At 39.4% G+C, this 23,945-nt stretch overlaps 2 protein-coding genes across 6 annotated transcripts in view; one reads left to right on the top strand and one right to left on the bottom strand.

Moving 5' to 3' along the window:
- Positions 1 to 15,539, bottom strand: part of LOC117826271 (oxysterol-binding protein-related protein 1-like) — a 21,843-nt gene extending 6,304 nt beyond the window's left edge. For both annotated transcript variants that reach the window (XM_034702218.1, XM_034702219.1), the window contains exons 1-17: positions 15,404 to 15,539; positions 14,972 to 15,103; positions 14,797 to 14,882; positions 14,643 to 14,717; positions 14,443 to 14,554; positions 14,269 to 14,354; positions 13,013 to 13,157; positions 12,806 to 12,873; positions 12,188 to 12,232; positions 11,841 to 11,914; positions 11,539 to 11,602; positions 11,259 to 11,360; positions 11,011 to 11,136; positions 10,814 to 10,892; positions 10,108 to 10,214; positions 2,780 to 2,948; positions 609 to 801 (exon numbers count right to left, since the gene is read on the bottom strand). In XM_034702218.1, coding sequence (XP_034558109.1) covers positions 609 to 801; positions 2,780 to 2,948; positions 10,108 to 10,214; positions 10,814 to 10,892; positions 11,011 to 11,136; positions 11,259 to 11,360; positions 11,539 to 11,602; positions 11,841 to 11,914; positions 12,188 to 12,232; positions 12,806 to 12,873; positions 13,013 to 13,157; positions 14,269 to 14,354; positions 14,443 to 14,554; positions 14,643 to 14,717; positions 14,797 to 14,882; positions 14,972 to 15,089 — 1,649 coding nt within the window. In that variant the 5' untranslated portion in view covers positions 15,090 to 15,103; positions 15,404 to 15,539. The remainder of the gene's footprint in view (positions 1 to 608; positions 802 to 2,779; positions 2,949 to 10,107; positions 10,215 to 10,813; positions 10,893 to 11,010; positions 11,137 to 11,258; positions 11,361 to 11,538; positions 11,603 to 11,840; positions 11,915 to 12,187; positions 12,233 to 12,805; positions 12,874 to 13,012; positions 13,158 to 14,268; positions 14,355 to 14,442; positions 14,555 to 14,642; positions 14,718 to 14,796; positions 14,883 to 14,971; positions 15,104 to 15,403) is intronic.
- The window catches only part of LOC117826272 (histamine H3 receptor-like), a 23,960-nt gene continuing 15,362 nt past the window's right edge, over positions 15,348 to 23,945 (top strand). The window contains exons 1-4 of one of the 4 annotated variants that reach the window (XR_004634005.1): positions 15,354 to 15,724; positions 17,216 to 17,302; positions 17,773 to 17,848; positions 17,936 to 18,547. Coding sequence is in view for 1 of the 4 variants with exons in the window: in XM_034702221.1 (XP_034558112.1) it covers positions 17,274 to 17,302 (29 nt within the window). In the remaining 3 variants the exon portion in view is untranslated. Of the gene's footprint in view, positions 15,725 to 17,215; positions 17,303 to 17,772; positions 18,548 to 23,945 lie in introns of those variants that run through there. The other 3 variants (XR_004634006.1, XR_004634004.1, XM_034702221.1) reach the window with 3 other exon arrangements.

The following is a 23,945-nucleotide window of genomic DNA, read 5'->3' as shown; positions in this document are numbered from 1 at the left end:
ATCTACACACACAAACATATATGCACAAAGAGCCAGCCAGTTCCCTTTCCAACTCCTACTCTGAGCCAGCACATGCTAAATAATTCATGGATCACTTGTTGAATTAAGGGAGACAGGCTAAGCTAGAGTCAGCATCCACAGAAATAAAAGATGCTGTCAAATCTTTAGGAAAAAAAAAAAAATACAAAGACAAAAACATGAAACACAGAGCACTACTCTGATTGTTCGCTTGGAGAGTTGGATCTGTCAGGGAAAAACAAAACAGGCTATTCTCTGTGGAGTGGACTGGGTGCTCAAACAAAAACACCTGACTACAAAAACAGAGCGGAGTGGAAAGGTGGTATCCTATTACACCTATTATTTACTGTCCTATTGTCTTTCTGATTTAAGTCTGAAATCTGTCATCAGACACACATGCTCAAAAGACACCTGTAAGATATTTCCAAATCATATTCCAGAGAATTCTGCAACCAGCTTTGATTTTAAAGGCTTGCACAAAATAAATAGTGAACAGGTTTTCTGTCGAGCACTCAGCCAACTTTAAATTTCCACTTGCCATCATTTAAGCCAATAAACAAGCATGACATCATAACTGGAGCGTGTCCCACCTGTGCCTCTCGACTCCGTTGCACTGGGCTGGTTGGTTGCCATGGCTACCGTCCCCTGACATTCCGGAAGGCCCCCTGAGCGAACTGGGATGGCGGAGGCTGCTGAGAAGGGGGGCGTCTCTCCCCTCGTCCTCTTCACAGGAGTGACTGGCCACGGACAGGAAGCCGCTCACAGAGAGCTCTGAATCCGACTCTGTGGGGCGACGACAGGGGGCAGAGGCCAGGTCATGCCAAAGATGCCAGGTCGACAATCACCCCCACACACAGAGACACACACACACACAGACACAGACACACGCATACAGACAGGTTAGAGAGGCCGGTTCAGAAAGCTGCAGCCTGAACAATACACTGTCCGCAAATAACACTTGAGCTCGATTTCCTGTCCAACCTCCCCCGCCCTGCTGCCAGCCAAACCCCACCTGAGGATTGTGTTCCAATGAGAGGCCGCACTAAGGCTTCATTTCCTCTAACATTGTTTGCTCTGTGCCTGTGGATGCAGCACTGTCATTACATGTACTGTCACATACACAAAGGGAGGGGTGAACAGTATAGTACAGTAAAGACTATATATGCTAATCTGAGCTATGATTGTTCCTTATTACTACTGCATGTAAACTGAATAACTGATGGTAATTTAAAGATGCTGCATGGCTGCACCGTATACTCTGTGTAACAGCTGGCAGCTTCATAAAACTCCCTGTATGTAAACAAAAACACATGAATGAGTTTTACACTCCCAGCTCAGCATGTTAAAATTCTCAATTATACTGAGCACGGTTTACAGTCTGCAGGCAGAGTCGTCTCTGGCTGGTGGATTTATGAATAATGCAAAGATTCCTCAGTGAAAAAGTGCACAAACACTTGCTGTAGAAAAAATGTCTACTGTAAATAAGCACCATGGTGAAGATTTTAGGGATGCGAAGATTGAAACTTGGTGCAATCTATGATGCAATATATTGAAAAACAAAGAAAAGCAAGAGTGTCAGGCGAGTCATATCCTATTGGTGCCTAGCAGAAGAGAAGCTAGTATAATTCTTGTTGTTGTCTACGGAGCGCTCAATGGTCAGGCTCCAGTCTACATAAGGGAGCTGCTGAAGCCTTATAACTCCAGCAGGACTCTGAGGTCCTCTGATCAGGAATTATTGGTTGTGCCTCATACCAGATTAAAAACTAAAGGAGACTGTGCTTTCCAGGTTGTTGGTCCTAAACTCTGGAACAGTCTCCCTCTGGAACTGAGAACTGTGGACACTGTTGACAGGTTCAAAAAACAGTTGAAGACCTATCTGTTTAGACTTGCCTTTGTTTAATCTGTCTGTTTTTATGTCATGCTTTTGTATGTATTTGCAATCGCTGTTTTGCCTTTTAATGTTTTTCTATTGTTGTTGTTGTAAAGAACCTTGTGACCTCTATTCTTGAGAGGTGCTCTATAAATAGATCTTACTTACTTACTCTTACTATAAGCAATGATGCTGGGACATTTTAAAGACAGACTATGTTTTACTGCGTTCATTCACACAGAAAGTAAACCAAGAACAGGTTCCTGTGAAGTCATGTGTGACTAGAAGATGAAGCATTGTTGGAGATGAGTGTTCTGACAGAGATATGTTAAGACAGGTTATGATCCTAAGAGTTGCACAGTGAAAGCTTTGTGAACTAAATTGTTTAAATATTAAGTGATACTAAAAAAAATACAGTGTTTGTCACTCAGCATAGACAAACTGATTTAATAGTTCCCACATTAAATATTGTATTCTAATGTATGCATATTTTTATTGCAGACTTATGCTCTCTGTCTAACATGCTTTGGGAAGTGCATTTTCATACTTCTTTGAGCTTTACAATCATAAACTGTTGTAGGAATGATGCAAAAACCAAAGGCAGGAATGTGAGTCTTGTTGCCTTCATTCTTGAAGAAAAGTGGTATAAAACAAGAACGAAGCCCCTAATTGAAAAGCATAACTCTATAACACTGCCAAATATCAATATTTTCAATCTTTCCTCCAAGGAAAGCTCTGAAGAGATAAACCAGTGCAGAAGATTACCCGACAAGATACATTTTACATAGAACATTTGTTGGTTAGTTTGTCTGGTTTATGACCAAAGCACAGTGTGAAGATGTACTACACTGATGTGTAACCACAGTAACCTTAAACCTCTTGACTGCTGACCTGACACAGCGTCATAGAAGTCATCTTCAGTGAGGGTACTGAGGGTAGACAACCTCCTGCTCCTACACAGGGACCGCTGGAGTTCGTGGTGCTCAGCTGCTAATGTCTGCAGAGCCTCTGTGAGCGCTTTGTTCTTCTCCTCCTCCTGCTCTAACTTCAGGCTCCACACCTGCAAACACACACACACACACACACACACACACACACACACACACACACACACACACACACACACACACACACACACACACACACACACACACACACACACACACACACACACACACACACACACACACACACACACACACACACCAGGGACAAGCTAAGATTATAATCATACACATTGTGAATCAACAGCCAGTAGTGCTGGCTAGTTTGTGATCTACTGATGGTTTGATTGGTATAAAAGGTATTGATTTGCTTCTTTATCTGACACAGTGTGTTTCTCTTTATGCTCCTGATGGCAGGTCATTGTTCTAACCCTGCCTTCAGATCTAATTTCCTTCAGTTGGAACCGAACACCAGAGTCTCAGAGAGCTCCGTAGCCTTGGATTGAGTGTCCTTTTAAAGCAACCTGAGCCAGGGCACTGAGGGACAGACCAGATCACTGTTTCCTATAGTCTAACACTGCTGTTGTAGGTATTTCACTAACTTTACAAAATACATGCAACTAAACTGAAATCCAAAGATACTACCAAAACATGTGTATACAAAAAATAAAATGAAGAAAACAACATAAAAAAGGAAACTTGTGAATTCTTAGAGTGAAGCATTTTTGCTTTTTAAAAAAAACTTGAAAGGACTTGTGAAGGAAGGGAAAGCGCACTGGTCATAAAAATGAATAACAGCCTCCAAAGCCTTAAAAGCATCAGAGAGTCACCTTGAGTAAGACAGGAGTCTGGGAGCAGAGCAGCTTGTGAATCACACTGTAAATCTGAGATGGCAAAAGCACAGCCAGTGTGTTCCTTAGATTAGAAGAGTTCATCCTTATCTCTCATTGTGCCTGAAGTATTATCAGTAGAGTGCACAACCATGCACAAAGAAACATCTGTCGGCACATCTGCTGATGTGCTCAAGGTCTGTTACAGCTCATGCCTGTAATCAGGATGACTTAATTCACCAATGCTCAAAGAATCTGACTCAGTGATTGTTAAATAAGAAACGTTACAAGTTAAAGTTAAAAACTTGAATTCTAAAGGTTGGTGACCGCCTTTGTCACCTTGTGAGCTTTAGTTAGTCAAATGTACACCATGCCAGAGCTGTGACAGTGTTCCCTGCAAGCTCACAAATGTTCTTGATGAGACAACTATTCAACCTGACCTGCTTGATGGACAGATTGTTGGAGGTGCAGTCACTAATATACAGAAGGAACAGGAAGAGGGAGATGACACAGCATCTGATGACAGCACATACACCAGTGTAGAATCATCATAAAGATACTGTTACAGTGACTGTCAAACAAATTTATCTGCTGGTATGTTTCTTCTGCTCGGCTAACTTTGAGGCTGCAGATCAGACTATTTTTAACAAATATTGATCGATTTCAATCCACACAAAGTGGATCACAGTGCCCCTGATCTACAGAGGATTACAGCATCCCTGATCCAAAGAGCAGAGGGTTAATTATGTAAATGTAAAGACTTGGATACATAATGCAAAGCTGATTTAATATGAGCCAAAGATTTTACTCAGCCAAATCTGTAATCCATTGAGTGCAGAATGAGAAGGAATAATATGCAGATCCAGACTTTGCCAAAGAAAGCATGAGGTGTAGAGTTAACACTTCTGATAAGATATTCTAAGCTTTGTTTCTTATATCAAATCCAACATATCAGTACAGGAGCATTCAAGCCACATACTGTCCAAGCTCTTACAAGCTCCTCCTGTAGGGAGGCTGAAAGTCACCATGACTCCTCTTTATGACCCACAAAAGCAAACAAGACCATCAGAAAAATACCAACAAATTTCTGTTGTAGTTTCAAATACCTGTAACAAGGAGGGTAGGTGTCAGACTTGGCAATTTGCTACTCGATTACAGTGTTTTACTTTTTCCGTAGCAAATATTCATGATGAGTGATATATTTGACTGTAAGCAGAATGCAGGATACGTTTTTTTTGTCAAAATACAAGACTTTAAAATGTAAAGGACCAAATCAGGAATCCAGAGAAGTGTCTCTTTGTCTACAGGGGGCAACACAATCAACACAAACAGAAAATTACACAAAAGAAACATCAGGTATAGTTAAAATAAACTTATAGACTGTATGAATCCATGGATGGCACAACAGTTCCTCCAAAGTGAAGCCAAAACTTTCAGAGCTCCTCCTAAAGGCTGCAGTATAGGTCAGTGTAAGGGCTGATTTATACATGTGCGTCACCCCTATGCAGCAGGGGCTGACGCTGACATGAGCACTACATACTTGTGCGTTGATGGTCCGTGTCAGCAGACCAATCACAGGGATTGCGGTCCAGGTCGATTCTACCCGTAGTTACATTTTGGAGGAGGTGCACGTCAGCTACGTGTGTAGGCCTCTGCGTAGGTATGGGAGCGACACAGACCCCCTGCGTAGGCTACGCCGTCAATTCAACACAGAAGTATAAATCAGCCTTAAAGGTGACATATCATGCAAAATGGACTTTTTAATTGGTTCTCTACCTGAAATATGTTTCCCTGGCATGTCTACAAACCCCCCGAGAATGAAAAAAATCCATTTGCCCCCGTTTTGATTTCTACACCTTTCTGTAAATGTGTGCTGAAACAAGCCGTATCAGACTTCCGTGTTTTTGTTATGTCACAACAATATCTGGTCTGTCACGGAGTCAGAGCCCGGAGCTTGTTCAGTCCATAGACTGTATAAAATAATACTGAACCCTTCCTCCGTTTTTCATTACCTGCACGTGTGTGCTAACAAGGAGCTTAGGAGGGAGGCATGCTAGTTGTAGGCTGTCTTAATAAACACAAAGGTCGGTTTTACTCCCGACGTCTGCAGATTTGAAGATCTATTGGATGATTTTTATTTATCATGGAAAAGTGCTAGCGCTAATTAGCATAGCCACAAAGCTACATGTTAGTAGCTGTGTACCAAGACACACGTCGACATGCTGACAAATAAAACAACAAGAAACACAGAATCTGTGACCAATCGTTCAGAAAGGTCCTGCTGCAGGCGCCTCTCCGTCAGGATCAGATTCTGGATCAGATTCAGAGGGTTGAAGTAGCGCGGGTCTGTGAGCAGCCGTGTAAATTCAGCCAATATATAAACATTAGATCAACGTGCTGGACAGCCGAGGCCACATCCACTTCCCGAGGGGGCGTGGTCAGAGGGAAAACAGACTGTTCTGAACAGGGCTGAAGAAGAGTGTTTTTCAGGCATGCCAAAATCTGATTTCAAAGTGTTTTTTTTAGCATAAACTTTAAAGACATGTTTTGGGGACCTCTTAGACCAATATATTTTGATGAAAAAAGCGGGATATGTCACCTTTAAGAGTTATGACATTGGTCCTGAGGCATCACCAGTCTGCATGCATTGACTCCAAATTATGTCACCAACACAGTATGTCAGCGCTTTTCCCTGCAGTATTTTGACTTCACTTTTAATAATGGGGAAGATGGGGGCATGTCGTCCATATCAATATACAGTCAATGTAAAAAGCAAAATCAAATTTAAGCGAAGAACATAATATAGACCTGTATTATTGAGTATTTAACAAGACTGTCCTGCTACTGTATAGACAAGATGGTTTGTAAAAGTACAGAAGCCCAAAACCCTTCTTTCACACATTGCTCACAAACTCTCCGGCGCGGCAGTTTAAGACAAACTTAACACTTGCACATTGCTGTTATCACACCTTCTATACTGTGAGGCCACCCTCTGTTCTACATAGAAATAGAAAAACAGTACCCATTGTTATACTAATTTCCTGTATGATAAACATCAGTCTGTGTGGATTTACGTCTTTTCATACAGACTATAAACCAGAAGGGATGCTAACAGGCGAGTAGATGTTGATGAAAATCCTCAAACTGATCCTTTTGTTCGAGGGTTTTGGTGCTATTGCTCTGTGTCAACTTGCCAACATATAATCTGTGATGTGCTTCCAATCAACACAGTGCGACACTGGCAAACGACCCATTTGATAAATAAAATGTGTCCAACAAAAAAACGGGTTGTACTTGCAAGGCTTCAAGCAAATGTTTGGTGTAAAGCCTTGAGCTCACTGTATATGAGCCGGTGTTAACACTGCCTGTCCCAGGCACTTGGTTTAAGAGCCCATCTAGGGACAGAACACTTTGTTGTGTAACTAACTATCCCAGCCAGCTCTTCCGCTCTCCCTGCATCCTCTCGTCTGAGCACAAACAGCGCTATTTTAAGCTCCACTGAGGCTGTGTGCTGTAGTGCTCGCTGAAGGCTGGGAGGGATGCTTCTCCTTGGCCAACACCCCAAAGGGGGGAGCTTCTACTTTGTTCTAAAATCTGCTCTCTCTGCTGAAAGGGAAACAAATCTCTGAGGCGGGTTTATAACACCTCGATACAAATCACTGTGACTGTACATCAAACGGCACATGAAGCTAGAAAATATTTATTTGAAGTAGACTTGAGCAAAGATGCACCAAAGACATGCAACTGACAGACTACCTTAGATTCAAAGGAAAGATTATGTTTTTTCACAGCATAACTTTGTGTCCACAGTGGGTCATTCACCCATGTGGTGATGAATGAAATGAAGGACAAACAGCACTTTTCGTAAACTCACAAGCTTCAAGGGTTTGAAGGACAAAATACGTTCTCTCCGTCTGCAAACAACAAACATGAACAACCGCAGAAAAGACGATACTATTCTGCCATCCTCCTTCCCACAGAGTGACATAAAATGACAGATCGGCTTATCTGTGTGTCACCACTAAGTGGTTTCATGCTGTAAGCCTTAACTGGTTTTCCCGACAGGTGTGGAAGCCTGAGGAACACCACGTAATGTTTGTGGTGTGTGTATGGGAGTTGCAGTCACAGCCCCAGGATTGTCCATATGCTTCCCAATCATTATGGTAAAGCAAAGTTACCTGAACAAATCTCTTCACTTTCAAATACCATGTGCAGTGTTCAGCCACTCATACTGTGCTCAATGTGTGCTGTGATAATGAGGCACTCTCACTAGCATGGTTGAGTTCTGCAGCAGCTGCTGAAATGGGTCACACCACATACACTCAGCTCAAGGGTGACACTGTGACTGCTGAAAAAAAGAAACCATGTGAATCATGCTTCTCCATCCCATGTACCCAAACGTCAAAGGAAAACTAAACAGCATATGACAACAATGTATTGAAAAAATTACAAAAGATAAAGATGTTAAGAGCAGCAACAGAAGCATCTGTGGCGCTGCAATGCTAATGTGGGATTAGAGTTAATGCTTCCTAATAGAGCCAATCTCAGCAGTGTAGGAAAAATAATCCAGTTAGTAGATATAGTAGCAGAAGCTTAGCATGAGACCAGTGGAAGTAACATGCTTGTTGAGACATTCCTTTCTTACTATGTTATCTGATTATCAAAGATTGCTTCAGTGTCCATTGTTTTGACACTTTAAATACTCGCTGTGTGATGACACCGCAATGAATGTGTTGTCTTCCTGTGATGTAGTGCCAGTTTATCCTCTGTGACAGGGCAGCAGCTGTTGCCAGTTCATACTACATTAACATGGTTTGGCAGGGCACACAATCACTGTGTAAACATGCAGCATGTGGGCATTGCCCTGCAGTCATATATCTGGCTGAGTTTTAAAGGAGAGTTGCTCGGATCAATTGAGCAACCTTCACCTTTTTCTACAAACCAACAGACAGAAATCCTTAAAAACAACCTTGTATTGATAAAACAAAAGGGCTGCTTTGCCAAGTACATTTGAGTACATGCCACAGTAATCAGAAATCAGTAATCACAGTCTCAACATTTCAGTTTGACAAAGTGCCAGTTGAAAATAATTTGACAATAAGAAATCCACTGCAACTAAGATATGATCCCTCAGAATAGCTGCACTTGAATCCCCTCTTTATAATTAACGCCTTACTTTAAGTATCCCCATGTCAAATAAATTCTCATACCACATTCAATACCACCTCACCCTCTTCATGCTCTTACCTTGACTGAATCTATTACATTAAAAGATGATCTCAACAAAAGAATGCAAACGAGCAAAGAGGCATGCAGTCTGACTTTAAACATGCTCAATTTTACATTCAGTACACATCACTGAATCCAAATGTATATTGCCTGCATATTGATAAACAGCTTTTGCCCATGCTTCAGACCAGCCCATACATCAACAACCACCACAAACAGAATTAATCTACTCTCTGCCAAACTTCAAACACCACACCACAGTCATCAGGGGAAAGCCCACTGCAAACACATCCAGCTGTTCAGCTAATGATGAAAAAAAACAAACTATGAGGCAGAAACAACTAGTTTGGTTTGTACCTGTGCAGATACTGGATGAGAGTGCTGTCAGCGTCTCCTCTCCCTCCTGTTCTCGGATGCTGGGGCATGAAGAAGTGTGCCTGCGAGCGTGTGTTTTCACTGTGTGAGGCTGAATACATGCATCTCCAGCTGAGCCTGTGAATATGCACGCGCTTCAGTTCCCTTGCTCAATGCACAGCCTTTGCCCAGAGCGGCAATGTGTGGATCCAAGTCCGGGCTTGACTGTGTTAATGTGTGTGTGAGTGTGTGTGTCTGTGCTGATCTGTAAGCTGGATGCAGACCTAAGCATAAAAGCGGATCTCGCCTGTGTCCTTCCTACAGACATTGCCAGTGATTACCACACTGTTCCATCGCTTTCCCTAAGGACTCTGCACAGCCTCTGAGACAGGTGGACAGGGAAACACACACACACACACACACACACACACACACACACACACACACACACACACACACACACACACACACACACACACACACACACACACACACACACACACACACACACACTTCAAACCTAAATTGTATGAAAGAGCTAAAGTAAGGGGGAGGAGCTTGAGGTTTTTGTAATCATTAAATATAATATTTTGAGCCAATAGGAGCACAGCACATGGGCAAGACTATGGGAGTCAATTTGTTTAGATTCCTACATGCTTAGTGAGTTGCAGCTTATCATATACACAACAGTTTTGTGACAGACATCCCAGTACTACTGCTTAAGGAATACACTTTTGCACATTTTTACGGTTCAGGAACATTCATGTGTCAGGAATCTTATAAAGCTGTTTTTTTATTGGTTTACTAAACCCTTGTGTGTGCTGATCTGGGCCTGATTGGGTTGATTATGATGTTTCCCTACCTCTTCTTGCTTCGTGAGCAGTTCAAGGCACTGATGGAGAGCAGCACATGTTTCACTGGAGAGCTCGCTGGTCTCTTTGGCTTTCAGTAAAAGAGGTGTAGCCAATTCTTGAGAAAAAAGAAAAACAAACAAAAATCACAGATGTATGAAAAGCCCTGGTTATTTATAACGGTGATTAATCTTTTGGCTTTTTCTATGCTTCATTAATTATACATTAGATGACCAAATGTCAGAAAACAGTGGGAGAATTTTTTTTCCACAAAGCACAAAACCCTTACTGCAAAGTCTACAAATAGGTTTGAGATGTAATTAGTTGAATGTATTTGCACTTAAAAAAGGAGAACCAATATTAATGAGGCCAAAATCAGTAAATTCTGTAATTCTGTCATGTAAATTGGAACCATTAAGAGTTAGGGGTTAGACAGTTATCAAAAGAGTATTTCAACTGAATCATTGGAAACAAAGAAGTTTAGAGAGTTGAAACATTAGATAAGAAAGCAACTGTTTGATAAAAGTTAGAACAATACTGACTAAAATATTTTCCCTTTTTCCCTCACTATTTCTGAAATAGTTGAGACTTGACCTCCCATCCAGTGTCTAAAAAAATATATTTCATAATCCTTTTACCATCCTGTTACTTTAACTATATAATTAGTGAATTTCAAAATAAAATAGACATCAGACTCCATGAATGTGTATCTCCTACCACTGTTCTCCTCGTTCTTCACCATGGATAGAAAAATGGACACTTCACTCCCCAGTTTCTGCTGGAAAGAGTTGGCTGTCTGCAAGAGCACATGACAAGAGAGACACTTGCACAGGTGACCCCATCAATGAATAACACTCCTTACCCACTGTCAGCTAATAATACACATTATTAAAAAGGCTTGAGCTCAATCTTACCTGAAGAGCTTGCGACAGGTTCCTCACTGCGCTGCCACCATCACTATCTGAGTCATTGATAATTGGTTCATGGGCGCAGTGGCGAGTGCTGTAGGATGAATGTGCCTCAAAAGCATCCAACCATCTCTATAAAAAGACAGATATCACCACCAGTCCCATTTACAATGTTGTCCACTCTCAACAAAGATTGTTTAGGTGGGTTGGGGGTGCAGCAAGGGCAACAAAAAAAAGGGTGAATCTCATCTCACTTTTCTTGTTGCCACCGAATCAGTCTTTGAGGGAACCTTAAAATTATGGAGAGTGTCGTCAAAGCACCTGAGCATGAAGAAGCAGTGATCCCACGGTTTGACCTGGAATGACAAAATTAAATTACTTACAGCCACGCTCACTGCACTAAATGTCGAAGCTGCCACCATGTTAAACGTACAATGGGATTGCAAGTTCAACATCTACAGAGAAGACTGGACATTCTTGTGCATTATTCAAGGTTTAATAGACTACACTGAGCATTTAACCTCCACTACCTACCATGCAGTAGGACTGTGTAAGAGACTTGCAGCCCTGTTTTCTAACACCAGTCAGTGCATCAGCCCTAGAAGAAGAAACCAATGAGAGAGCACAAGGAAAAACACTCAGACAGCAGCACAGACATTGTAGCTGTCAAGTTGTACAAAGCAGTTTTTACAGCATGCTGGATGAACTTCTTCACTTGCCTCCATCTCTGGCAAGAATTATACAAAGGAGGGAGTGGAGGTATGCATACACAATATACATATTTTATACTGAACATTTTAGCTTTAGAAAACTGAATGCATTAAAAGTTATCTCACTGTCTAGGGTACCAGGAGAGAGTTCCATCCTCAATAATCACCCAGTGAGATCGCCATCCGAGAAAGCGTGAACTCTGTCAGACACATGATGTTAACAACAGATGACAATACAGTAAAAGCTAATCTTATTAATGTATAGGTGAGGGACAACAGCATTCTCCTAAAAATATTGAAATTATGCATTTTTGAAATATATTCAAATTAAAAACCATTAATATACATATTATACTTATAGGCATGAAATTAAAAACACAGGAGTGTCTCATGGGTGATTTCTAGATTACAATATCATTTCGGTTGCGTAAAAAGCAAAGATACAGGAAAAGATGCACTTCATCATCGGGTACCTTCCAAAGAGGGCCTTCAATCTTCTGCACTCCACTCTTCTCATCCTTTGTGGGAAGAAAAAATTATCAGACTTGTGATCAACCAGATCATGATATACAGATTTGACTACTTTACCTTGGTGAGACTATGTACACTCTTCACATTTTTTTTTCTCTTTTTGCATATGATCATGGTGTAAATCATGACTCCTTTTTTTTATTATTATTGTTTACTTTACATCTTAGTACTTAGTGGTTTGCTTTTTCACCCTGACTATGCAAAGCTCTGCAGTGAAGCTGTGCCAGACTTTCCAGACATCGCAGCAACAGTAAGGACTGCTGACTTGCAAGGCTTTTTCTCCACAGACACCAGACCTAAAGTGCACATGCAGGAGATGTGTGAAAAGCAAATGTGCAGAAAAATACTTGTGTGCATCTAGGGCTGGGTGCAGCAAAGCAATCTGTGATAAAGGTGCTACATACAATGCCATAAATCATAATGTTTAATACCCTGAAAGACATGAATTAGCTCTGGATGAGTCCAAAAAATCTATTCATGACATTTTGGCTCACTGTTGGTTGTAGTTGATCATACCAAAAAAATAAATCAATAATTAAGAACTTCTTTTTTAATCTTACCTTTACTTGATAGGCAACTATAATTAACCTCTGTTCGTCTGTACGGGCCAGGTCTAACGCTGTCTGCTCTGCAACACAGTCAACCAAACAACAATTATTCATCTACTGGACACAAAACAGGGACTACTTACTGTCATACTTAAAAAACATTAAGTTTAAAAAAAAAACTCAATTTAACATTGTAAATATTAACACTCAGCCATTTACCATTGTTGTTTTTTAAAGTGGGGCTGGCTCCAGATTTGAGCAGCTTCATGATGCACTGCTTCTGCCCTCTGTAGGCTGCACAGTGTAAGGGCGTATTCCCCACCGAGTCTCTGCAGTGAATATCTGGAGCTTCTTTTCTACTGAGCTGATAAATAAAGATGGTTGAGAATAACAGAAAACAATTTTAAGTTAAAAAACCCTGACATTCACATCTTTTAAACATCACACTACAAAGTAAACTATCTCAAGTATTCACCTCCAAATATTACTGCCAATAAACTTTTATAAGAAGCATACTTTGTTACTTATCTTATCATACCACTATTGATCATCTTTTAGGCTTTATTTCTCCATGTTAAACCCTCATACACAATACTTTGTTTTATAACTTTTTTTAATGTATTTTAAGTACAATCTCAACTCAACTCAACTTTATTCATATAGCACCTTTCATACATAAAAACATGCAGCCCAAAGTGCTTCCTAGAATAAAAGAGAGCCAGAAAACAACAGCAATGATAACATTATAAAAGGGAGGATTATAAATAAAATATTCAAAAATAAAATCAATACAGTAAAATTAATAAAATAAGTAATAGCGGAAAGAAAAGTTAAAAATAAGATAGCGTTAACAAGATCAGGTGAATACAAAAAATAAATAGATAAATAAATAACTAAATAAGATAAATATATGTTAAAGCAATGATTCAAATAATAATGGTTAAAATAATAATACAAATAATAATAGTAATAAAAATAATAATGCAGTCCAGGGCTAAAAATAAATTACTCCAAATTAAAAGCTAGATTAAAAAGGAAAGTCTTAAGTTTACTTTTAAAAACACCCAGAGAGCTCGCCGTTTTAATGTCCAGAGGCAGAGAATTCCATAGCTTAGGGGCGTAAAAGCAGAAAGCTCTCTGGCCGGCGCTTGTGTGAGACACACAAGGAACATTTAAAATGTTTTTTTACTTATGTTACTCTTACTTTGTATTGTAATATTAGAGCAGCCCTGTGCTGTTATATGTCATCTTATCTACTGTGTAACACACAATATAAGGAAAATGGGCAAATAGAATGTTATTTCTTTATTATTTGTTCTTTTAAGCCTTGCTAAGACATTGCAGGCAGCAGAACATATATTAAATAGTAGTTGTAAATAAGAGCTTATTATAACTTATTGAATCAGTGCAATACCTTTAACAGAGCTAAGATGTTGTTAAAGTTGTTGCTATTATACATCACTTCAAAGTTTTACCAGCTTAGACAGAGTGGACATGTCCCCCTCTCTGGCTGCTTCAAGAAGCTTCTCCTCCTGCCGCCTCGTCTCCCTTCTCTCTGCAGCTGCACAAACCAAGAACAAAAGCTGCAGTAATCAAAAGTAAACAGAGGCCAGCAGCCATGCAAGAAGGATGCTCCCATCATTTTATACCCTCCAGCATTGTAATGATTTCATCATCCTCTGTGACATCTTTGGGGATCTGAGCTATTCCATTGATAATGTTGGAGGAGGCATCATATCGCAGCAGCAACAGGACAATTTCCTAAAGGGTCAGAATTTATAATGCTATGACATTAAGTTGGTTGAGAAGAGGGGATATCAAATGTCACACTGAAAACTGTATCATTTACCTTTCTTCCAGTGTAGGCTGCTTTGTGCAGAGGTGTATCACCCATATTGTTCTGTACATTTGCATCAGCTCCAGCCTGCACACAGTGCTCAAGGTAGTCAAACTCACTGGCTGCAAACAAATTCTACAAATTCTACAAATTCTACACCTCTCACCTTGAGTAACTCCTCCACAACATCCCTGTGTCCAAAGTAACAAGCCATATGGAGGGCTGTCCATCCTGCACTGGCTTTTGATTTAGCTACAGTAAAGTAAATTAGAATCAACATTCACCCATGCCAGCAATTTGAGATCAAGCCAGGCTAATGGTTCACACTTGTCATCACTTACATATGCAGTTCAGGTTGAGAGAGATTTTTTGGTCGATTCTTGACTGAAGGAGCTTCTGAATTTCAGAAAAACTTCCCCCTTTAGCATATTGGAGAAACCGGTCTTCGTCTGAATCCATTATCACTTGACTTTCTATTGCCCAAAGAGTAAACGGGGATTCACACAATATCAAATTGTTAATTGTAAAACAGGACCTGTTACGACCAGTGGAGGCTAATGCAAGCTATAGAAATTAAATTGAATCCTTAGAAACACATTTAAATGTTGAGTCACTCGTTTACATTCGTGACCAGTCTGTTCGAAAGCTAACACCAGCCTCTGTGCTGTCAATGCACAATGATTTTAAAACGTGCAACAAGCTCCACAACCCTTATTAAAAAGTATATTATTACTGTCTTTAGCTAGAACAACAAGCAGCCACTCCAGACTTACATGTCATAAATGTCTACTGTTATTGTGTCCGCAAACTGAGCTAGAGCTGACAACACTACACAGCCGAAATATGAGCATGTCAATCAGCTGACAGCTGGTAGTGACCGACACGTGACCAGCTGGCTCGGCTGTGTGAAAGGGAGACAGCTAACTTTAGCCTCAAGACTGCTTGACCACCAAGACCACCCTTTATATTATTCTGTTCCTAACAACAGCCTACATATGAATAAGCGAACAGCCAATAGTTTTTGACATGAACTGAGTCTTGCTTGATTTATCCTCTTTTCACCAGTGCAGCTATGAAGGATCAACTTCACTATGGTGAGTTACTAGATAGCCAGAGATGTTTACCTTGGATTTTTCTGTTTTTGTCTAAGTTGATTCGTATCTTTTTATTTTACTTATTTTTATTTTTATTTTATTTTTTATTTTATTTTATGTTATTTTGTTTTATTTTAGTTTTATTTTTATTTTGTACTTATTTTGTACTTATTGAAACTTCTTTCTTGATTGTACTTATGTCTGGGTTGCTGTAACAACTGAATTTCCCCCCCTCGGGGATCAATAAAGTAATATCTTATCTTATCTTATCTTAAAAAGAAAAAAAAAAAATCACTCAAAAAAAAAAAAAAATGGAAAAACCACAATATTTGATGTAAATTGATATATAAAAAAAGAATGTAGGCCACTGATTCGTCTACATGTCTCATCATCAAGGATGTTGCTGTGATGGAATTCATTAACAAACTGGACACTGGACACAGAAGACTCAGGAGACTCTGGCGGCTTACTTTGAAACAGTTTATGTAGAACTTGATCAAGGAGAAATAACATAACAGTACACAGGCAGGAGAGTGCAGTGCAATGCCAAGTCAGTTCTGGCAGACAAAACCCTTGGCATGGTATTTATTCCCCGAAGTCGACACTAAAGTTAGATAACCATGTTTGGACAATAGGAACACAACAAGTGGGAAGAAGACCTGTGCTCTGGTTCTGGAGACACTAATTCGCACTACACATAGATAAAGACAGGAGCAGGGGGAGAGACCTTGATTACTACACTGACACTATCTCGTCCGTCACAGATGACAGGAATAAAGTTGCTCTAAACTTGACACTTAGACTGAAAGAATACAATAGATAAACATTCTTACATATATATATATAAGATTATGAAAATTCCACGACAGTTGCTAGTTAATGAGTTATAGGAGAACATCTTGAGATCCATGATTCATAGTAACTCCTTACTTTGCTTAGTTGGTTCTCTGAAAATCAGAAATCAGAATTCAGAAATAGTTTATTTATCCCGGGGGGAAATTCAGTTGTTATAGAAAGCTCTTATACACAGTATGAAAAAGTCAAAATATTAATAGAAAGAAGGAATAAAATAAGATATAATGCGTATAAAGTAATATAAATTGGATTAAGTATACAGAAACGCAGAATAGTTACAGTTCAATATGTACAAAAGCACTAGGAATGATGGTATTGTATACAGGATGTTGAAGTGGTAGGGATATTGCACAGTGTATTGCACAGTGTATTGCACAGAGTACAGAATATAGTTCAGCCATCAGAGGGAGGAGTTGTACAGTCTGATGGCCACAGGCAGGAATGACTTCCTGTGGCGTTCTGTGGTGCATTTAGGGGGGATCAGTCTTGCGCTGAAAAAAAAACTAGTTATTTCAGTTATTTCCTTCAGAATCATTTATCCCCTTATCATGGGATATCAAAGCAAGTCTCACCATTATAACAGATTATTTTATCTCATTACCTTGAGTTAACAAGCTTGTTTTCTCTTGATAACAGGATCATTTTCAGGTCACCCCCCCCAAAAAATGGCTTGTTTGCTGTGATAGGCCAGTACATGACATGCCATGCTGCTCTACTAATAAGGTGAGTTAAACCTATTTCCATGTTTGTTTTAGACTTGTGCAACTCGGGGGACATATTTTGTGACTGATGTTGAATTGAGAAGTTGAGAAAAGGACAGATATGAAATGGTTAGGGCTGCCATACTAACCAGCACAACAAATGCTGTGTTAATTATTTCACAGCCTAAGTGGTTGTTCCATAGTTTATATACAATCTGGAAGAGTAAGCATGTGTATAGAAGACATTCTTTATGTTAGACTGAATGTTGAGCTAGAGATAGATCGATAAAAGCTTTTGGCATTTGTGTGCTTTTAATATTTCACACATGTTCAAGTAAAGCTATAAACAATGTTGCTGTAACATCATAAATAAAATGCCCTTCCATTCATTGAAAAGCTCTCTGTGACTTAAGATTAATGTAGAATTAAGGAATTCTGCTTGACTTGAGTTGATGGTGATCTAATTAATCAACTCCTTCTTTTGCACACTAGATGGAAGTGTTTTCTCCACCTGGTGATATCCACTCAAGCTTGAATTGTTTCCTTGTTTCAGGGAGACAGTAACAAGGTTTGTGAAAGAATCACAGCCAAACCCCCAAATCAACACCACATCTTAACCTTCTACTCTTAATTGTGCTCAACTTTTGATTTAAAGGTCATTCTTCCTTGACATTTTGGACTCTGCTAAAACTGTGGCTGCAGAAGTTTTTGAGGCCGTGAAGGTCAGCTCTTTTCTCTTTTGTGTGTGACTTTGAAGGACCTGTTTCAAGCTCAAGCAATTAGACCCCCTGAGGTGTGTATATATCTGGCTGAGAGGCTCATGTGAGGTCATGCTATAGAGCAGATATCTGATGGAGAAACACAAGTTACTTTGTCACCTGTGGGAAGAAATATGTATTTTTGAGTGACAGTGTTTTCTGACTATATCACACTGTTACATTTGAAAAGTAACAACAGCATTTGTTAGCTGAAAAATAGGTCTCTAAAGTCACTATGTGTTCACAATACTTCTATGTAACAATTACTACTACGTTAGTCACTGCATTCATTTACAAGGCTGAATATATCCTTCAATATTTACTATAACTATACATACTTTAAATTAATATTTTCCATTATAATATTAATCTCATTACTAACAGTAAAGTTTGTGATAATTATAGGAATACCCAGTTTTATCCTTGTCCAAACTATAGTGCTGCACACTGTGTTTTTACAATGCCTGTACAGCTTTCTGTGCAGTAACAACCTGTACAATAAACAGTAGTATCTATGTACAAAGGAAAAAGTGTTTTTATTGTGTGTATAGTGTTAATTGTGTATTATTATGTTTAATATTTATATGCCATATTTCATTAGTTTTTTATTGCCCCCTATACTTTTAATCTATCTTTATCACGTACCTCTTTATGTAAGCTGTTTAAATGAGTCTATTCTATCTAACTCATCTGAAAAATAACCCTATATTATATGATTTGTCCGAGTAGATAAGACTAACAGCCAAGTTATAAAGACGCTAACCTTGGTGTGCATCCCAAAAAATACCTGCTGAATACATTTTCACAAACAAACCAAATGTAACAGGTCCTGGAAAAAAATAGGGCTGTCATGCCAAAAAACAACAAACCCCTCTCATGGAAATGTAGAATTGACAGCTATTCAGTAAGTAATCACTGGCAAAAAATAACAATGTTTGTCATTGTTATGCCATTTCTCAGTATCCTTTTCATTTGATACCATCATGACTGTTTTGCCAAAATGATGCAGACTATTAGAGAGAAAATGTGCTCAATCTTTGCCTGCTCACCTGTTTACACAGTGTGGGTGGCTCCATGCTGGGGGAAGAAAAAGCCACTTTACAGCTTCCTTTTACTTTCAGCCAGCGTTCATATCTGGCTGTTGCTCATAATTATTGTCATGCGCTACATACAGCTCAATGCTGTTAGGGGTAGCTGCTTCTAAATGTTGAGAAATGTATCAGGGGTTAAAGGTGGCCTTTTCAAGCCATTATGGTGGGACTGATCATCATTTCATCCACTCTTGAGAGATGTTTTATTGAACTTAAGGATGTTACCTTACTGCCACTAACACTGGTGTAACACCTTAATATTATTGAAAGCATGTGTTTTCCTTTTTCCTATAATAACAAAACTTTGACATTTCACTGATGAACATATATCAGTCTGTCGTTATCATCAGGATGTATTTAATTACAGTGACAGGGAAGTTATAGCAACAGAGACGTTAATCAAAGCATATTCATCAAATCAGGTCTGGTGAGGGAGAGAAGCGCACTGGGCTAGTTCCTGCTAATTAGCATGGCAATTATTGTAAGCTGTCACACTTCTTAAGCAACAGGGTGGACTGTGTGTGCTCCAGAGCGTAATCCCTCACAAATTACAAGATAATGGAGGCAAAGAGAGGCCACTGCTTCAAAGGAACCACAAGATAGAATCCCCAGCAGAGACATTTTAGGGACTGGCAGGGACAGAGACATACGGCAAGTGAGGGAGTGAAAGGTAGGGAAGAGAAGTACAGCATGTATTCCCTTTACACAGAGCAGGCTGAATAGGAGAGGCTTCTTTGACTGCTAAGTTAAGTGATTGGAAACAAAGGAAACAGTTCTTTTAATACATTATGCTTCTTGTCTGAAAGATAAAGAAAAAAATGAACCTTTTGAAACTTTGTATTTCAAGATGTTCAGGTGTGAGTGCAGTGGATGTTTCAGCACATAACCACAAATTCAAAGCTCTCCTTTTTCCCAAGTTCTATATTTGTCTTCTTATCTATACCATAAAATAAACACTTTGATGCTTATCTGAATATCAGACATTTATCATTCAGATGTTTTCTTTTGGTGTTGTAAGAGTTAGTTGGATTTCTGTCAAGAATGAAGTAAGACAATTGCCAAAAAAGTAGGGATGCACCAATGTTATATTAACATCAGTTTTGGACAGTATTTCCTCTGTTGACAGAGATCGTCAATGTGGGACCACTACAGAAAGAAAGATGAGCGACATGCAGTAAAATTTTAAGAGGGACTTTTGGAGGAACTACTAGAGTCTATTGGAAAACATTTAATACAATTTCAACACATCAAATCTCCTTGCTCATTTGAAAAGCACAGAAAGAATTGTAATGTGAAAAAAACATTCGTATTAGAATCAGTTATCAGCTAATTTGTTATTTTAAACATTATTATCTCCCCTTATTTCACTGTCTGTGCACCTCTCCAAAAAAGCATGATGCAGCTTACATGAAAGCACTCCATTGAAGCAGTCATGCTTTACTGTACATTGCACTGCCATTACAGTATACATCCAGCATGGTAGGAAATATCAATCCCATCAACACTCCACAGCATGCAACCTGTTTCTGTAAATCCTACTTCCTTATAGGAAACTGTTATGGTATGGTATAAATGCCCTGACCAAATTGAATCTCATCCAGCTGTTACAGTTGTCCTCATAAGTTTACATACCCTGGCAGAATTGATGTTTTTTTGATAGTTTCTGTTGTCTTCATGATATAAAAAGAATAAACACAGTTTTTTGATACAAATTTTGCTTCACCCAACCACTAACCATGAGTGAAAAAAAAGTTTCTCTTATCATTCATATTCTCTAAAAAATTTACAAAAAAATTGCAAATTCTGCCAGGGTATGTAAACTTATGAGCACAACTGTATGTATTTAAAAGAGAAAATACTCTTCAGATTTCGGACGGTACATTCTTCTTTTTTTTTCTTTTTCAGCCAGTAACACACGGGTTGTGAGGTTATCTTAACCCAGTCTGCCTTGAAATTAAGACCTGAGAAATGGTATTCTGTTGAAAAGTAACACACAGGTGCCAGACATTAATCATGCATTATAAAGGAAGCTCCAGTCATTGTTAATGAGGACCAGAGGTGCCTGTCTTGTATGATCTACACATAACAAATCTTACTCATTGTGACTTTATGCAAACATACACAAACAAAAGCTACAAGGAGCACTGGTGGAGAAGCCTTCCAAACAAAAATGAGGCATTGTTTCTACTGACCAGGGGCAACACATGTTTCTTGACTCATTTTCTTGTAAAGATATATATCAAAGTTTGGACAGATCTGAAACTATGAAACCTCCAAACATGCCAGCGGCATTTGCATTTTCCAGAAACTACATTTGTATAAAAGCCGCCACTGTTAAGCAACTTAAGAGTGAGGGAGGTGTCAGTTTAAACCATAGACTGTAAGTCTATTTAAACCCACACAGCCCTGAGAAAAGGTCTAAACAGATACATTAAAACACCTTTTTAGGTGGACTTTCCCTCTGTTCCCGCCTCTGGACTCCTTAAAATAAATGTATTTAGTTATTTCCTGTCTTCTCTTTTCTATGTTCATTTTTTTTTTACATGGAAATAGGCTCAGATGGCACCATCACAAAGTTTACAGTGCTTCTTAAAGTTAGGCCAGATCATAGGCTGTATAAAATATGGAGGTAGAATCCGTGACGTCACCCATCTGTTTCTGAAGCGCTGTTTTGAGGCCAATCATCGGCGGCAGCCATATTGCTGCTGTCGAGCGATTGTGATGTAAAGAGGTGGACTTTGAGCCTCCTAACCAACAGCTACAGTGTTCCAGCCTGTCAATCAAGTCAGCTGTGCCTCTCATTGGAAGTCTCATAATCTTAATATCTTCGAAATTGCCGTGTTAGAAAAAAATTCACCCCACGTACAGTGTGAGCTGATTGAGAAATGAGCCATCCAGACTACACTCGTCTTTTGTACCAGGCTGTAAACATGTTTATTTCTGCAGTAAAGATTGTCTTTTTTGAATTGGTGTGTATGTGGTTTCTGGTACTTCTGGAGCCAGCCTCAAGCGGATCATCGATTAATTGCAGTTTTTAGCACTTCCACATTGGAGTCATATTTTCAGACCAGAGGTTGCCGCTTGGGCCAGATACATACATGATTTTGAACCCTTTGTTTGTGTACACAACCGTCTGCTTCATGAACACAATTGTTCTCATACTTTACTATGCACTATACCTGTCTTACTGGTGAATAATGGAGGGTACATGAGAGAGTATAGGCCATGCACAACTACAGGCTTCTTGTAATGTAATCAAGATAGACATGAACATGGCAGAAGTTGCAAAGGTTACTGTTATGTTAATTCTAGGTGTCATTGACCCAGCAAGCTCCTGAGCCAGCTCAAGTGACTGATGACAGTTAGACAGAATGCACTGTCAGCACCACCCACATTTTCCTCCATGATCTGATGTCACAGCCTTCCACTTTGACATGCATACTTTGCACTTTTGCTGGTTTCCATTTAGGTTTCTAGAAGTCACAAGTGTGATGTATTTAACATGATGGCAGACAAAGTAACAGAAACCTACCTATGATGACATTTTTTGCATTTATGTCAGTGTCACATGTACACAGTAGGGGAGCTCAGAGTTTTGTATCTGTATTCAGCAAGCGGCAAACTCCGGTCTCAAACTATGAAGCCCATGCGGAAGTGTTATAAACTGCAATTCATTGAGAATCTGCTTGAGGCTGGCTGCAGAAACACCGATAACCACATAGATACCAATTCAAAAAAGACGATCTTTGCAGCATTAATAAACATGTTTACAGCCGGGTTAAAAAAACGGCTTGGCTCTACGTAGCTAATTTCTCTATCGGCACACACTTTGCGGTGGGTGAATTTTTTTCTAACGAGACGGTTCAGAAGATATTAAGATTGCAAGTTTTTGCCCAAATAAGGGCATGACTGACTTGACTCCTGGATAGCTGTTGGCTAGGCGGCTCAAACTCCGCCCCTTTACGTCACACTATGCCTGGTTGAGTTCCGCATTTCCATTGCGACCGTCGATCGGCTTCAAAACAGCGCTCGGGAACAGATGAGTGACGTCACAGATACTACATCCATATTTTATACAGTCTATAGTATTCAGATACAAAACTGCAAGTGGGTGTGGCTTATACCATACTTTTTTGTTGTTGTTTTTTGTTATCATAAAAGATGAGAACAGACATAACTGAATTACAAATGCACATTAGATTAAAGGAAGTCATGATAATTAAGGCATTGCTGTCACTTTACCTTGTTGCTGTCTATTTAAATAATAGTTAAATACTACTACAGTGTTTATGAATGCATATTTTAAATGTAATGAAACATGATGGCTTTAGATCTTAAATGGGTGAAAATTGACTGAGATACAAGCGTAGAGTTTCAAAGTTGATCGATTATGAAATTAATATTTCACACCATACCACACCTCTATATCATTTAGAAAATGGTTGGGTCAAGGGCCATTCAGGATGAGTGGAGTCAGAGGTTGTAAGTGCATAGCAGGGTCTGGTTTTATCTGCTGTTGGAGATGTGGGGTGAACAAAAAGGGAGGGGCAATGATTTCCAGAGAGTGAGGCAGAGGATCTTTGTACAGGCTGGCCTTTTCTTCAGAGAATGCTGTCTGAATCAGTGTGATCCTGGTTTTATCCGCTACACAAGGTCTAACCAGTTGCCACACCAGGCTTTCATCAGCCATTGCCTGCCTACATTAGCTCCTCCTATCCTTTGCATGTCTCCTCAAGTCTGAGTTTGTCTTAGTGATAAAGACAGTACTACCCCTGGGTTTTTAAGTGGAAGAACTTAATACATACAGTTTAAAAAA

This window comes from Notolabrus celidotus, chromosome 15 (assembly GCF_009762535.1).
Source record: "Notolabrus celidotus isolate fNotCel1 chromosome 15, fNotCel1.pri, whole genome shotgun sequence".
Classification (NCBI taxonomy): domain Eukaryota; kingdom Metazoa; phylum Chordata; class Actinopteri; order Labriformes; family Labridae; genus Notolabrus; species Notolabrus celidotus.
This window is presented reverse-complemented; position numbering and strand designations above follow the sequence as displayed.